General features: G+C 39.3%; 1 protein-coding gene across 1 annotated transcript; it reads right to left on the bottom strand.

Moving 5' to 3' along the window:
- Positions 1-8349: 8349 nt before the first annotated feature.
- On the bottom strand, positions 8350-11581 carry LOC110800420 (cytochrome P450 71AP13). The gene is made up of 2 exons (XM_022005726.2): positions 10909-11581; positions 8350-8827 (listed from the first exon to the last, which is right to left on the bottom strand). The coding sequence occupies exons 1-2, from the start codon at positions 11466-11468 to the stop codon at positions 8350-8352; spliced, it is 1038 nt and encodes a 345-aa protein (XP_021861418.2). The 5' UTR covers positions 11469-11581.
- Positions 11582-16411: the final 4830 nt, after the last annotated feature.

The raw sequence follows: 16411 nt of genomic DNA, 5'->3' as shown, positions 1-16411 counted from the left end.
TGGCCGAGTGCTCATACCAGGAAATGCTGGATGATACGAAAAGCACTTGGGAGGTCTTCACTGACGGATCTTCCACAATAAACGGCTCAGGAGCAGGAGTTTTACTAATCCCCCCGACGGGGAAAAGCATAGAATATGCATTGAAGTTCGGCTTCAATGCAACTAACAACGAGGCCGAATATGAGGCCGCAATCGCAGGGATAGAGCTTTGCTTATCCCTGGAGGCCGAGCATGTTTGCCTCAAAACTGATTCCCAGCTTGTAGCCAACCAGATCCGAGGGGAATATGAGGCCAAGTGGCCCAGCATGACAGCTTACTTAGCAAAAATTAAATCCTTAACGTCAAAGTTAAGATCCTTTGAAGTCATTCTCATCCCCCGAGGACAAAACGCACAAGCAGACGCACTGTCAAAACTCGCAAGCTCAACACTCATCGACCTAAACAGGTCGGTCCACGTGGAAGTTCACCAAGAGAGAAGCATTGACTTGCTACCCACCACAGTATGCAGTTTACGTACCGAGCCCAGCTGGATGGACGCAGTAATTGCATACAAAGAAAGGGGAGAACTCCCCGAAGATAAGCTGCAGGCGAGAAAACTGAAAAGATTCAACAAGTGGTTCATCATCAGCGCCGAAGGAGAGCTCATGAGGAAATCATTCTCCGCTCCGCTGCTAAAATGCGTGGGTCCAACAGACGTTGATTACATCCTAAGAGAAATCCACCTCGGGATATGCGGAAACCACATCGGAGGCAGGACATTGGCACACAAAGCCCTTCGAGCCGGATACTGGTGGCCCACTATGGTCTCCGAAGCAAAACAGATGGCAAGGAAATGCGAGAAATGCCAAAAGTTCGCACCAGCTATCCATCAACCAGCTCAAGCCCTACAATCAACACTGTATCCCTTACCATTCGCACAGTGGGGGTTAGACATCATTGGTCCCTTCCCCTCAGCTACGAACCAGAAGAAGTGGTTGATTGTAGGAGTCGACTATTTTAGCAAATGGATCGAAGCTGAAGCTGTCTCCTCCATCACCGAACCTCAGGTCCGCAAGTTCATATGGCAGAACATCATCACAAGGTTCGGCATACCAAGACTGATGGTCTTCGACCACGGGAAACAGTTCGACAACACCCCGCTACAAAAATGGTGCAAACAGTTCGGCATACACCTAGCTTACTCGGCGGTTTGCCACCCATAAAGCAACGGACAAGCCGAAGCTGCTAACAAACTCATCCTCAACGCACTCAAGAAAAGAGTCGAGGATGACAAAAACAAATGGCTAGAAGAGCTACCCGGAACGCTATGGTCCCTTCGGACCACTGAGAAAGAGGCTACCGGGCAAACACCGTTCCACCTTGTGTATGGATCCGAAGCTGTCATCCCTGTGGAAATCGGGACAGAAAGCTTGAGGATCCAGGCATACAACAGGTATGATGGGCTCCAAGGAGAAAGCAACAACCAACTTCTGTCCGAAGCTCTCGACCTACTAGACGAAGCTCGGAACGATGCGAGGACACTCAACGCAGCATATTTGCAGAGGGTCAACAAGCATTACAACCGAAGAGTCAACGCTAGACCCCTAAAAGTTGGTGATCTAGTACTCAGGAACGCCGCCTCGGTTCAGAAAGGACGGATCCATGGCAAACTCTCAGCCACTTGGGAAGGACCATACATCATCCATTCCGAAAAAAGGCCAGGCACGTTTATGCTGAAACAGTTAGATGGAACAATCTTGAAGAACCATTGGAATACCGATGTTCTCAAGAAATATTTTGTATGATCTCTGTCTGTAAACCAAGTAAGTTGTTTAATGAGAAGAGGAAAGCCATTGGCACCATGTGTTTCATTAAACTTATCTCTATATTTATTGTCCCTTTATATATACATGCAGCCTCGGATCTGATCAATCCGAGACGAAAAACAGGGTGACTTTGCCCATTCCTTGATAAAATGCAAGAAATGACCAAATCATACACCTCAGGGAATCGTCCAGAATCCTCGGATTCGCGATACCCAGATAAACCTTGTTCGCAACAAACAGTCGCTCGAATCAAGTTATAAAACTTCGGCTCAGATCCACGGATCGCCGAAGTCATAACTAAGAGGCAGACTAGCGATCTCTTGCCCAGGTTTCCGAACCACAAGAGATCGGAAGAGCAATCCAGACCTCTGAGCAGATCGACGGATTTGAAGAGTCTGGAAATTAAAGAGTCACTTAGCAGATCTGCGGATTTGAAGAGCTCGCAAAATTAAGGAGTCTCTTAGCAGATCTACGGATTTGAAGAACTCGCAAAATTAAAGAGTCTCTTAGCAGATCTACGGATTTGAAGAACTCGTAAAATTAAGGAGTCTCTTAGCAGATCTACGGATTTGAAGAACTCGCAAAATTAAAAGAGTCTCTTAACAGATCTACGGATTTGAAGAACTCGCAAAATCAAAGGGTTTTTCAACAAGTCTATAAGAGGAAGAGCTCGAAAATCTACGGATTCAAAGACTTAAAACCGCGAAAGTACAAAATTGAAAGGAGGCAGCCAAGTAACAAACATTCATTTTTCATTCAATATTTGGGGAAAGTACAAATACATCAAACAACTCGGTACATACCCGAGGACCCTCAAAAATTGAAAACAAAATGAAACAGTTAAAATCGGCAGCCATCAACAGACAATACCGGCCTACCGAAGTACTAAGAAAGCAAAAAGAAATGAGTACAACGCAGCGCCGAGGCAAAAGGGGGAAAGGCAAGCACACATTCGGAAGTCCTCAACTGGAACCGACCGACTCTGAAGAAGACGACTGCCCGAATCCCTAGCTCTTGGGAGTCTCAGGAGCAGCCCCTAGGGGAGCATCCTTCGAAGAACCCCCAGCAGTAGTATCACCCTCGGAAGTCGCCTTCTGGGCCCGAGCCTCTGCAAGAGCAGCTTGGCGTTCAGCTTCAGCTTCGTCTCGATCAGCTTGGCATTCCACCAAGTGGTCCTGAGCCTGCATCCAGAGGGGAACTTTCTCGTTCCAAGGGAAATGAGGCATGTGCTTCGCAAACATGCGCCGAGCACCCAGGATACCATTCCAGTATTGCTCTCTAGACTGATCAGCAGTATAGAGATCAACTCGCTCTTGCTCCAACCTCCGAATGTAGTCGTCTTTTTCCTGGAACTTCAGCCGAAGAACAGGCACCTTATCAGCTTGCTGCTGGATCAGCTCCCGATGCTTGACAAAATGGCAGAGCCTCAACTCTGCCTCTTTGCTCTCCTTATCGGCCGCTTCAAATTTAGACTTCATCTCCTGGAAGAGTCTATCTTTTTCTTCAAGTTCGCTAGCGAACTTAGCGGCCATATCCTTCTTTTCCTCATCGAAGGAAGCTATCTTCTCAGCATCCTCTTCAACTCGGAAGATAAGCTTGCCAACCTCGGCCCCGATCTTCTCAGCAGACTCTCTAGCCTCGCGACTATACTGAAGTTATAGCTGCTTGACTTCCACAAGCTCGGAGAGGATTTGCCCAGCCTTCTGGTCCAAGATAGGAATATCACGAGCATAAGCCTCCCGATATTTCCTCAGTTGTTTCTCCTCAACCGAGCTGCACTCGGAAGCGAACGAGGACCAGAAAACAGCCTGGGAGCGAAGGAAAGATGAGCAAAAATAGGAAAAGCATAAAACAAAAACACAACTCAAAAGGAAAAATCCAGCAATTACCTCGTTCAGATAGTACTGGGCCATCATAGCCGGATTCCTCTCTTCAGCCCCAGGAACCCTCCACTGCGGGTTAGCACGAAGAAGATTCTCCCGAGCGGCTTCGGGGCCCACCAAGGATCCCACGTGAGCCAGGGGGTCCTCTCCCAAAACCGGAGCCCTGGCATACCGAGCCATCGCCTCCCTTACTTCTTCGGGGATCCGTTTCAGCGGAACATCCGAACAAGGGTCAGCATGGATCAGCCTATCCAAGGCCGAGGTAGAAGTAGAACCCAAAGTTGAGTGGCGCCTCTTCCTCGTCAGACCTTGCTCGGGCTGCTCCTCCTCTCCAGCAGAGGGAACCTCTTTCTGGACCTCGGGAACCGCAGCATCGGGGCCCGAGAGATCTACCATCTCCTTGTCTGGACTCTTCTCTCTTTCGAAAGGAAGATCAGCAGACTCCTTCTTCTCCTCAGCTACCTCAGGGACATCCGAGCCAGGAGCAAAATCAGCTTCAATCGCCTCCATCACCTTGGTGATATCCTGGATTTCGATCCCCAAAACAGCAGATGGCTTCAGCGGAGAGGGGATGGTATCTTCCTCGATCAGCGGCTGATCCACGGGCGGCGGTTCATCAACCACCACACTCTTTAACTTCTGCCCTGGCAAGGGCATGAAGTGAAGAAGATTCTTAGGAGGAGGCATGACTTCCGAAACCGCTTCCTACATGGCAAGCGTTCAAAGATCAGTTTCGGAAAAGGGGAGGACGGATTACAAGAAAACTCCCAAGTCAGAGACCCCTTACCTTCTCCGAAGGCTGGGAAACCTTTGCCTTCTTCGGATGCGCAGATGAACTCAGAAGAGTGCTACCCTTCCTTTTTCTTTGATCCTAAAAGAAAAGGGAAACCGAGGGTCAATAAGCTTAAGAAGAGGACAAGGGGGAAATAAATAAAAAAGCAAGGTGAAATACCCGGTTCCTAGATAAAGAAAAATCTATCCGGGCCGGAGACGAAACCGAAGGAACGGCACGCGGCACAGCGTCAGTCCTACGACCCTAGAAAAATGGTCCAGGACCAAGACGTTAGCCGACGGCCAACCAAAAAGAAAAAGACAAACAGAAACCGAGCCTATAAATAAACACTCACCGGATCCGAAGTTGTCTTCAACACAGGAAGCACAACCTTCACGGGAACAGCTTCAAAAGAGGAGGCAGAATCCCACGGATCAGCTCGAACTTCGGATATCCGAGCAACACCCGAGGGAGACAACACGTAATCCTTCAGGCGAGGATTACGAGGATTATCTTTTCCAAACTTGTACTCAGGAGCCGGGTCGTGGATAGTCTTCAAATCCAAAGAAATGCCCAACTTCTTAGGATCAATGCAGCTAAAGCCGTACTCTGCAAAAACAAAGCACAAAATATGTCAGTAAAACGAAACAGGAAAGAGAAGGACAAACTCACTGAAAAACGGTCCCAGCCGAAAGACACCTACCCCTGTCAAAAATCCTGCTGAGACCGGCAACAACAAGAATGTCCTCCCGCAAAATGTAATTAAGGTTCGGGAGCCAGCTAGACGGCAGTCTATAATTATCCCCCTGAGCCAAGAACCACTGAAGGAGATCCACATAGTGGCGATGATTCCGATCCGGAGCTGCCACGCCCCTCATATCAGGATCAGGAGCCACGAACCACTTTGGAGGACGATAAAAATTGGGATGCTTCGGATCCGTCGGCACACGAACGAGCAACCACTCCGTCTTCCAATTGTGGTCAGAGCTAAGGTAAGGGTACGCCGTAATGTAGTTCGGCTCCCCCCCTTTTCGGGACTTTTTGTTGACGATGGTCCACCAACCATACCCATCACCCTTGGAAGCATGATTGAGAACCAGATCATGAAGATCCCGAAAAACAGCGACAGAGCAAGGGAAATTGACAAAGTCACACACCCATCTAAATCCGATTATGTGCCTCATAGATTTGGGTGTAAGCTGGGCCAAACTAATGTTGTACGACACCAAGAGCTCGGATACGAACGAATCCAAGGGAAAACGGAGACCATTCTCCAAATGATGAGTGTACACGGAAATGAACCCTCTCGGTGGATGGGTCACCCGAGGACGCTCCTGTTCAGGAAGCTCGCACCAGTACCCCAAGGCATGCTGAATTCCGTATAGCTCCTCGGCCTTCCGATGATAATTCCCCAACTTCGCTTCCACCAACCAGTCACCACTGACCGATTTCTCCAATGGACCATCGATCTTGGTGGTCTCGTGCAAAATTGAGGCATACTTGCCCTTCGGATCAACTTCCGTCCAATGAACTGGAAACTCAGGATAATGACGACGAACACCCGAAGAGCCGGCCTTCTTACCAGAAGTAACCCGTTCGGATACACCAGAATCGCCAGCGGCACCATCTCTAGAAGCATCCCAACCACTTGAAGACTTATGTACCTTCCCCGAAGGCACATCCTCCTTCTCACCAGAGGACTCAACGACGAACTTACTCTTTCCCCTATTCTTTGCCATGGCCGCGAACTTTCGATCTAGGGTTTAGATTGAGGAGTAGAGGAAAGATCGGAAAAAATAAGTAAAAACTCAGAAACAAGTTACCTTTTCCCGAAGTGGAATTCGCCGACAAAACGAGTGACACAAGTTCCCGAAGTCCAAAGCTGACTGAATTCCGTAGATCTGAAGAAACTTGAAAACTGCGATCGCCGGAATTTAGAGAGAGAATGGGTTTGAAAGAAAGAGTAAAAAGTTCGAAAGGAGCAAAGCACCCAGTATTTATAGAAAAGAAAGGGGGCGCATCAACTTCCTCAACCCACGATCTCCACGACACAATACAAATCCCAACACTTGTCATCAATGCAAATCATCCCTTTTCAAAAAAAAAGAGGGAACTTTTGGACTTCTGACAATTGGAAACCCACCCATTTAATTCTAAATGGACTGGGTCTGGGGGGCATGTTGTTTGGGCTCCCAATTGATTCTCAATTGGGCCACTAAGTCCAAAGCCCAATGGCTCTAAACAAACAGCATCAAACCTACCAAATGGCTAGTCAGCCATCCATCAAGGCCCAAGGCCCAATAGCAATAAATGACCTATGGGCATTTATTATGCAAACACTATAAATAGGCCGCCAAGGCTCACACCTCAAGGTACGTCCAATTTATCGCCTTAAGACTACTCTTTTAGAGAACTTCTCTCTAGAATCCGAGCATCGTTCTTACTTAGGCATCGGAGGGGCTTTCCTCGGAAACACCCCCGAGGCTAGTGACTTTGCTCTTGCGCAGGTGAATTCGGACTCAACTCATTCAAGCAAGCAAGATCTTCAACACATACGAAAGGGCCTTCATTCGAAGCTCATTGCTTCCATCTTTACAACACCGGAACAGTATTTATTTAAGAGATAAACTTGTCTTTTCCGGCAGTATTTATTTAAGAGATACACTTGCCATTTTTAGTAACTTATCAACTCCACCATCTAATTAAATAATATATCTACACCCCACCCCCACCACCCACTCCCTAAAATGACATGGTCTCAACTTGTTTTTCTTATTAAAATATCTACTCAACTCCACTTGTTTGATTACTTTATTTCATTCAATTCTTTTTCTTAATACCCGTGCCCAACCAAGTGTATCCCTTAAATAAATACGGAGGCAATATATTGAGTGAGAATAATCTAATAGTAGACCTGATCAAGACAAGCCCGGCCCGTCGGCCCAAAATTTTCGCGGGTTTTGGGCAGAATTTTCTGGCTCGATTTCCGGGCCCGACCCGACCCGACCCGAAAATTTATTTTTTTTGGGCGGGTTTGGGAAACACAAAAATACACTTTTTAGTTATAAATTTGGCCCGGCCCGAAAATGGCCCGAAAAGCCCGGTATATTAGGCCCGAAAATAGCGGGTTTGGGCACAAATTTTTGGCCCGAATCTTGGCCCGGCCCGGCCCGACATAACGGGCTGATTTTTTATGCACGAGCCCGGCCCGCCGTTTGATCAGGTCTATCTAATAGCTAAGAAGTAACTTATTACTTCCTAGTCATAAAAACGTTTTACGCTCTACCAAACGGAGCCCAAGTCTTAACTATTATAATTTTAATTTTAATTTTTGAGGTAAGGAGGATATGCCTTAACTATTTTAAAGCCGCAATAGATAAAACAAAAAGAACAAGTAGTTGATCACCGTTCTCTTTTAACCGCAACGTTTCTATTTTGACCGTTTCTTTATAGTTGCAACTTTACTCACTTAACTTTACCAAACTATCGAATCCATATCCAATAACCCACATTTCCCCTAATAATATCTAAAATGGGGGCATGAATTAATTTAATATCCATCATATCCATAATGATGGTTGTGGGTCGGGTGGGCACGGGCAAGAATTTGTGGGCCGGGGGGTCAGGCATGAGTCGTATTTTTTTAAAAAAATACGACAAACCACAACACGTACGATCCGAACCGGCACGGCAAATCATGCTAAACTTAGTAAAATTAGGGTTAGGCACGGCGACCAGATGACCCAACTTGGACAGGCACGAGGGCACGTTGGCCTGAGCAACAGTTTTGAAATTCCCGACCCGAACGTTTACAAGCGGGCTTGTTGTGGGCCGGACCCGTTCAGGCCCACTTCCCCTGGTCTCGGCCTGACACGGCCCACAACCATCTTTATCTATCGACTCGCATTTTAAAATTAGGGCGAACAGTAAAGGTTGTAACTAAGACAAAACAAATTGAAGCATGAATTATAATGTGATGATGCAAACTATATATGGTAAAAAAAAATGAACTTACAAAAACAATAGCCTTGATATTATCAGTGGTGAGAGAGAATTCAGTGCTAGTATGATCATGTAGATTACCCTTATGAAATTTTAAAAGAACATCCACCAAGTCTTCTTCCTCATCTTGAACTTTATTATTGCCTAATCTCTTTTTAGACATATGCTCTTTAATTATGGGATCCATTAAAGTATCAAATCTCTTCACTATTCGTTCGAGTTTCCCTTTCATACCTGTAATTGAACTTATGAACTTCACTGATGGGTACAAGTCACCCATTGAAAAGCCAGAGATTAGCTCAGCCACATCTGCTATTAATTGTCTAAATTCTTTTCCATCTTTGCCTTTCTTGTTCATAGTTAACCTGAATTTATCACAAAGATGATTTATTAGGGTATTTTCTGTTCGACTTATTTTGAGTTAACTAAGACAAAGTAAGTTAATATGAGTTCAGGTAAGTTAACAAGAAGGCACTACAAGAAATTGTACCATTAACGACGAAAAATCCCGTCGCTAAAGGCCAATAATCGTTGATTAACGACGGGATTTTCTGTCGCGAACCCGTCATAAAAGGGGGACGTCGTTAATGGAAAATTCCGTCGTTAACCCGTCGTAAAAGACATTTGCAACGGTTGTTCCCATCTTTCTTTGGTTGTTATCCCTGTCGCAAAAGGCTTTTGCGACGAGATTATTGATCCGTCGTTATTAGGTTGTCGTTAAAGATACAAATGCTTGTAGTGAGGATCTATTAGGGTGTCGTTAACTTTGATGTTAAAAGGTGATAAAATGTTTTTTTTTTTTGTTTGCAGGTGGTAAAAAAAAGTTTGAGATTTTCAGATGGTAAAAACGCAACTTCAATTCGGAGCTTTAGGCGACAAACATAAAATTTTATTAAATCTTTTTTTTGGTAAGCAAGAGTAAATAATCTTGTCGTCCCACATTACTTGTTACATTTTTCTTTTTCGTCCGTCCCAGATTAATGTTACACCTTTAAATTTGAAATGACCGCACAATTATTATATTGTCTCTCTCTTCCCAATATATAAAAAAAAAGCTTGGTCCCCACTCTATCTCTCTCATCCAATTAAAAAAAATATTTTACTAACTCCTATCACATCTACTTTTTAAATAAAATAAAAATTGATAATCAAACAACCATTTATCATCTAAAATTTTGTGCAACGATAAGTGGAACGAGTAATGTGAGATGGAAAGAGTAATATATTTCCCAAAGTCCATTTAATTTTCTTAAAAATATTAGTGGTCAAATTAGTGTAGGGAAGACCAATGTAATCAAGATGGAAATGAAAAGATCTTTAAGAAGGAGAGGGTGTATATCACCCTTCAATCCTTCATCAATTGAATCTCGAAAAATTTCACCCCAAAATCAGTGCAACGATACAAATGATGTCTTAGAGCACTCTCATCAGTAGGGGAAAAAATTTCTCACAAGTGAAAAACGGTGAGGTTAAAATAGTTCGCATACCACACCAATGGGGAAATTAAAATTAGCTCGCGAGAAAATCGGTAAATACATGCGGGGTGTTCTATTTCTTGTAAATGCTCACCAAAAAAATTGGGACCCACTTGGTGAGAGTTGCAGATGATAGTGACATGAATGGGACAAAAACAAAGATAAAATACGGTAATTTAGGTAAAAGTAGCCGCATAAATCCAAAAAAAAAAAGAGGGAATTTTCTTTTTGCTGACTTGGGCAGCGTTAGGCCCAATGGGCGCTTGCCATTTGTCAATCATTTTTATCAATCAATCACAAAAATCGGTGCTTTTTCTAATGGTTATTTTGGGTAACGGCTAATTTAGTCGAAAATAATTAATAATAATAAAAAAAAATATGCCAATGGTCATAAAATTTCATGATCTATGTATAGAGACTAAATTTTCTATATTTTGACACACTTTTAAAAATTATTTTTTTTCTCTCTAAAATCATCAAAATCATTTTTCATACTAAGTATTACTATAAAGATATTTCGAAAAATTACTGAAAATTAAATTTATAGTATTAAAAATATATAAATATCAAAAAATATATAAAAATAACGTAAATTAAATAATTTATCTTAATTAATTGTTAGAATTCATTTAAGTTATTAAATATAATTGAATAAAATACAAAATGGAGAGAGTATGTGGAAGATATAAAATGTGGTGAGGTTTAGTAAATAGTAAAAGTGGTCATTCCATTGATAAATAGTGGTGATTTTTTTAGTTCATTGATGGGATGAATTTGTTTTAGGAAAATTTATTTGTGAGGAAAGTGATGTAGAGGAGTAAGAAAGTGGTAGAAAAATAGTGGTGATTTTTTTTTTTTTTCCCATTGATAAGAGTGGTTAATCTAGTCATTAAAACAGATGGTCTATGTGACTCTTTCCCAACAAAAAAAAAAACAAAAACAAAAAAAGCCAAGATGATTATGAAAGTTACCTTAAAATAATGTTAAAGTTGAGGGCAAAAATGATGTTGCTAAGGTTAACCACCAACCCTGCCTTAGCATCCGTAACAAGAGACTTAATAACACCCATTACCTCCTCCTCCCTCACCGGCCGGAACACCTGAACACGGTGGCTCGTAAACAACTCAAGCGTCGCAATCTTCCGAACTTGCCGCCAATACTCGCCGTAAGGGGTCAACGCAATATCGCTACAGTTATAAAACACCACTTGAGGCATCAACATTTTAGGCCGACTACAAAGACCCACGTCGTGAGTTTTCATCACCGCTTTTGCCATCTCCGGCGAGGATATCACCACCGTGGGAACCTCCCCTAGCTGGAGGTGCATAATAGGGCCGTAGACCGTCGCCAGCTCCGCCAGACGGCGGTGGGGGAGGGTGGTTTTGGAAGCTAGTTGGTGGAGGTTACCTATTAATGGTAACTTTGGAGGGCCTGGTGGTAAATTTGTTGGTGTTTGTTTTTTTAAAAGTTTTAAGGTTATTGTTAGGGAAATTATTAATGTTATGAATGAGAGTAGCCAAGAAAACTCCATTTTTTTTTAGCTTATTCGACTTAACTTGTTAAAGTTGTTTCCTCAAAGTTCCTTGTTAGTGATATATTGATATGGCTTCTATTTTATTTTTTGTTTTCTTGTTACGGTATTTAATAAGGAAAATTTGACTTTAAACGCCTTAAAAAAAAATAGGGTCACACGCTCACACATAATGTTTTCGTCTATCTTATTGATAAGAGATAATAAAAAAAATCAAATTTTAATTTTTTTAGGTGGTAAAATCTCTACGTAAATCTCTACGTGGAGGAGTATCTATTACTTTATACTAAAATACCCGCCAAAAATTTTCTTTTTGTTTATTCATTTATTTATTTCAGTTAATTTGTGTGGAACAAATTATGTATTTTGACTAAGATTCGGTATCTTGGTGTCTGTTTTTTAGAAAGTTTCAAGATTATTGTTAGGGGAATCATAGTTTTGATGAAATTATTCTTTTTTTAATTCAAATCTAATATATATATATATATATATATAGAGAGAGAGAGAGAGAGAGAGAGAAAGGCTCCCGTAAGAACACTTCTTACGGTGAGAACACTCCTTACGGTAAGAACACTCCTTACACCGTAGGATGAAATCTAATCCGACCGCCCAAAATCAACCTAATATTAATGGCATTTTCGTAGTTTAAGATAATCATTTACCCACTTACCCCCTTCCTCTCCTCTCTTTCACGACATTTTTTTCTCTCTCTAAGAACTCATCACAACTACCTCTCTCTCTCTTCTCTCTTCTCTCTTCAATTCGACATGATTTTTACCCCAATTATCGCAAATTTTGTGTGAATTAATCAACAACTCTTAATTTCGTTTCGATTCGAGCAATTTGATAACAACGTTAGCGAGTTTCTTTACTAAATTTTCCAAATCGAAATCGATTTCTTAATCGATTGTTCAATCGATTTCTCAGTTAAAATCGATTTTTCAATCGATTGTGTAATCGATTCTTCGAAATCGATTTCAAACGGTTTCTCAATCGGTGTTCTTCCTAGATTTTTCGATCCAGCAGCGGTGGCGGCAGCGGCGGTGGCCGCAGCGGCGGAGTCGGAAGCGAGGAGGCAGCGAAACCGAACCAGAAATCCGGCGAAACAGAACTAGAAATCCGGTGAAATCAAACTAGAAGTCGCCGGTGTGGTTGATACGAAAATAAATTCAGTGATTCTGAGTAAGATCTATTTCCAGTGATACAAAAATAAATTCAGTGACACGAAAATAAATTCAGTGACACGAAAATAAATTCGCCGGTGTGGTCGTCCTTTCTGTCGATCTCAAGGTTGGCGGCTTCGTCTTCTCGGTCGCTGACCTTACTGGTGACTCTGAGTAAGATCTATTTTCTCTCTGCTCTGTTCCCTCTCTTCATTTCGTTTTCTAACCTTTTGCGATTTTCTGGTGATTCGTGGCGTTATTTGCTTGATGCATGTTCTTTGGTTTTTGATGGAGTAATTTCTTATTTGAACTATTATTTTCTCTGATTAGGCTGAGTTATTATGCAGATAATTTATTTTCTGCATTTTATCTTTGTTTTAAGGTTGATTGATAATTTAGTTTCTTCATTTATTTTTTCTAATTTTGAAGGTTGATACGGAAAAAAATTCGACTTCTCGATATACGAGCATCGAGTTTTGAATTGAAATCGATTTCTCAATGCACAAAATTAAAATCGATTTCTCATTTCAAAACTCCAACAAAATCGAACCGAAGTTTGGAAGAAATCGCCGATTGTGGTGGTGGTGGCTGAACTGGTCTGCGGTGGTGGTGGTGACATTCTCAATTGATTGTTCAAAATGTACTCGAATCTTGAAAAATGTAAAAATTAGAATATACTTTAATAAAATTAGAACATGCTTGAATATATTTTAGAACATGCTTGTATAACATTTGAATACTGTTGAATAAAGTTAGTACATGCTTGAATAAATTTAGAACATGCTTGAATAAATTTAGGACATGCTTGACTAAAGTTAGAACATGCTTGAATAAAGTTAGAATATGTTTGAATAAAGTTAGAACATACTTGAATAAAGTTAGAACATGTTTGAATAAAGTTAGAACATACTTGAATAAAGTTAGAACATACTTGAATAAAGTTAGAACATACTTCAATAAATTTTGAAACACAGTTGAATAAAGTTAGAACATGCTTGGATAAATTTAGAACATGTTAGAATAAATTTAGAACATGCCTGAATAGAATTAGAACATGTTTAATAATTTTAGAACATGCTTGAATTAATTTTGAAACACGGTTGAATAAAGTTAGAACATGCTGAAAGCTTGAATAAATTTAGAATATGCTTGAATAAATTTAAAACATACTTGAATAAATTTAGAACATGGTTGAATAATTTTATAACATGTTTAATAATTTTAGAACATGCTTGAATTAATTTAGAACACGAGCTTGAAATTTTAGAACATGTATATATGTATATGTGTTGACTAGGTTCTCATGTTCTAAATTTAGACCATTGTACAATAAATTTAGAGCATGCTTGAATAAGTTTAGAACATGCTTGAACAAATTTAGAACATTGTTGAATAAATTTAGAAAATGGTTGAATAAATTTAGAACATGAGCTTGAAAATTGATTTGACATGGTTGAATAATTTTAGAACATGCTTGAATTAATTTAGAACACGAGTTTGAAATTTTAGAACATGGTTAAATAAAATTAGAACATGCTTAAATAAATTTAGAATATAGTTGAATAAATTTAGAACATGGTTGAAAAAATTTAGAACATCGTTGAATAAATTTAGAACACGTTTGAATAAATTTAGATCACGGGCTTGAAAATTTAGAACATTTATATATGTATATGTGTTGACTTGTTCTAAATTTAGAACATGGTTGAATAAATTTAGAACATGCCTGCATTTAGAACATGGCTGAATAAATTTAGAACATCGTTGAATACATTTAGAACATGCTTGAATAAATTTAGAACATGAGTTTGAAATTTTAGAACATGGTTGAACAAATTTAGAACATGCTTGAATAATTTTAGAACATGGTTGAACAAATTTAGAAATTTTTGAATAATTTTAGAGCATAGTTAACAAAATTTAGAACATGCTTGAATAAAAATCTAGAACATTAAGAGTGTGAAAGTGTTCTTACCGTAAGGAGTGTTCTTACCTAAGGAGGTGTTCTTACCGGATCCCTCCTTTATATATATATATATATATATATATATATATATATATATATATATATATATATATATATATATATATATATATATATATATATATATATATATATATATATATATATTTATATATATTTATATATATTATATATATATATATATATATATATATATATATATATATATATATATATATATATATATATATATATATATATATATATATAAAGGAGGCATATTTGCTGAAATATTAGAGCGTCACGTAGGATTACTAATGGTTTCGGCCAATGAAAAATAAGATTTCTAATTTATTTTTGAATTAAAAAAATCAAGTGCCACGTAGATAAGTAGGTGCCACGTAGATGTTTTAATTAATTAATTGTTAATATACACAACTCTATCTAAAATCAAACACTCTAAAAATTAAAAAATAAATCTAAAATAAAATTCATCCAAAATCAAACACTAATCTAAAATAAAATAAATAAAATTCAATTTAAAATCAAACATTAATCCAATATTAGAGCGCCACGTAAGAAATATAATGGTTTCCGCCAATGAAATATAAGAATTCAAAATTAATTTTGAATTAAAAAAGTCGAGTGCCACATAGATAAATAATTAATTGTCACGTAGAAATTTTTATCAATTAATTATTCATATACACAATTTCATCCAAAAATAAACACTCTCATAATTAAAAAAATAAATCGAAAATGAAATTCAATGAAAAATAAAAAAAATAATCTAATATAATATATAAATTGGTATATATATAAATATGAGTTTTATTTAAACATAACAATTTAATAGAATATGTGCATCGCACGGGCTAAAATCTAGTTTGTTATATAAATGTTAACTTTGATTTCTATTATAGATGTCGTTTGAGTTTTTATTAAAGAATCAGTTTTACTATTAAACAACCAATTAACCATAATTAGATAGATAATTTTCCACACCAATTTCAAGTAGAAGTAGTCATGGGGATTTGTCATGTGCTCCATTAAACGAACTCTTTGTTAATATTTATGGATTAATACTATGTCATGTGTTCCACTAAACAAAATCTTGGTTAAGATTTAAGGAGTTGATTGAATAGAAGAATAAGCCCCAAATGGATCATGAGTACGATGTACAGTATGTGATTGTGACCCATATGAAATGGTATTTGTTACTTACTACGTGGAAGTGTGCGTTATCTTTATCGGATAATATCTAAACTTCTCTTGATTGAACTTATCTGAATCTATTGAAAATGGTTGGATCACTTTTATTGGAATTGATTAGAATTTACTGGACTTAGTTAGACCTAGCTGATTTTAAAGAGTAACTTGCGGAACCTTACATACTGAAACTTATTGTCTAGATAAAACCTTATTATAACTTATTTGAACTATATTGTTTGCTTATCAAAAAAAACTTATTTGAACTTGTTGTACTTGAAACTTAGAAATTAAGATAATGCAATCTTAAAATATAAGATAAGATTTATGTTCACTACAAGAAATGGTACTATTAACGACGGGAAATCCCGTCGCGAAAGGCCAATAATCGTTGATTAACGACGGGATTTCCTGTCACGAACCCGTCATAAAAGGGGGCCGTCGTTAATAGAAATCCCGTCGTAAATTTGTCGTAAACCCGTCGTAAAAGACATTTGCGACGGTTATTCCCGTCATGTTTGGTTGTTAGCCCCGTCGCAAAAGGCTTTTGCGACGGGATTTTTGACCCGTCGTAATTAGGTTGTCGTTAAAGATACAAATTTTTGTAG

This window comes from Spinacia oleracea, chromosome 3, assembly GCF_020520425.1.
Source record: "Spinacia oleracea cultivar Varoflay chromosome 3, BTI_SOV_V1, whole genome shotgun sequence".
Classification (NCBI taxonomy): Eukaryota; Viridiplantae; Streptophyta; class Magnoliopsida; order Caryophyllales; family Amaranthaceae; genus Spinacia; species Spinacia oleracea.
The sequence above is the reverse complement of the archived record's forward strand: the minus strand, read 5'-3'. Positions and strand labels throughout refer to the sequence as shown.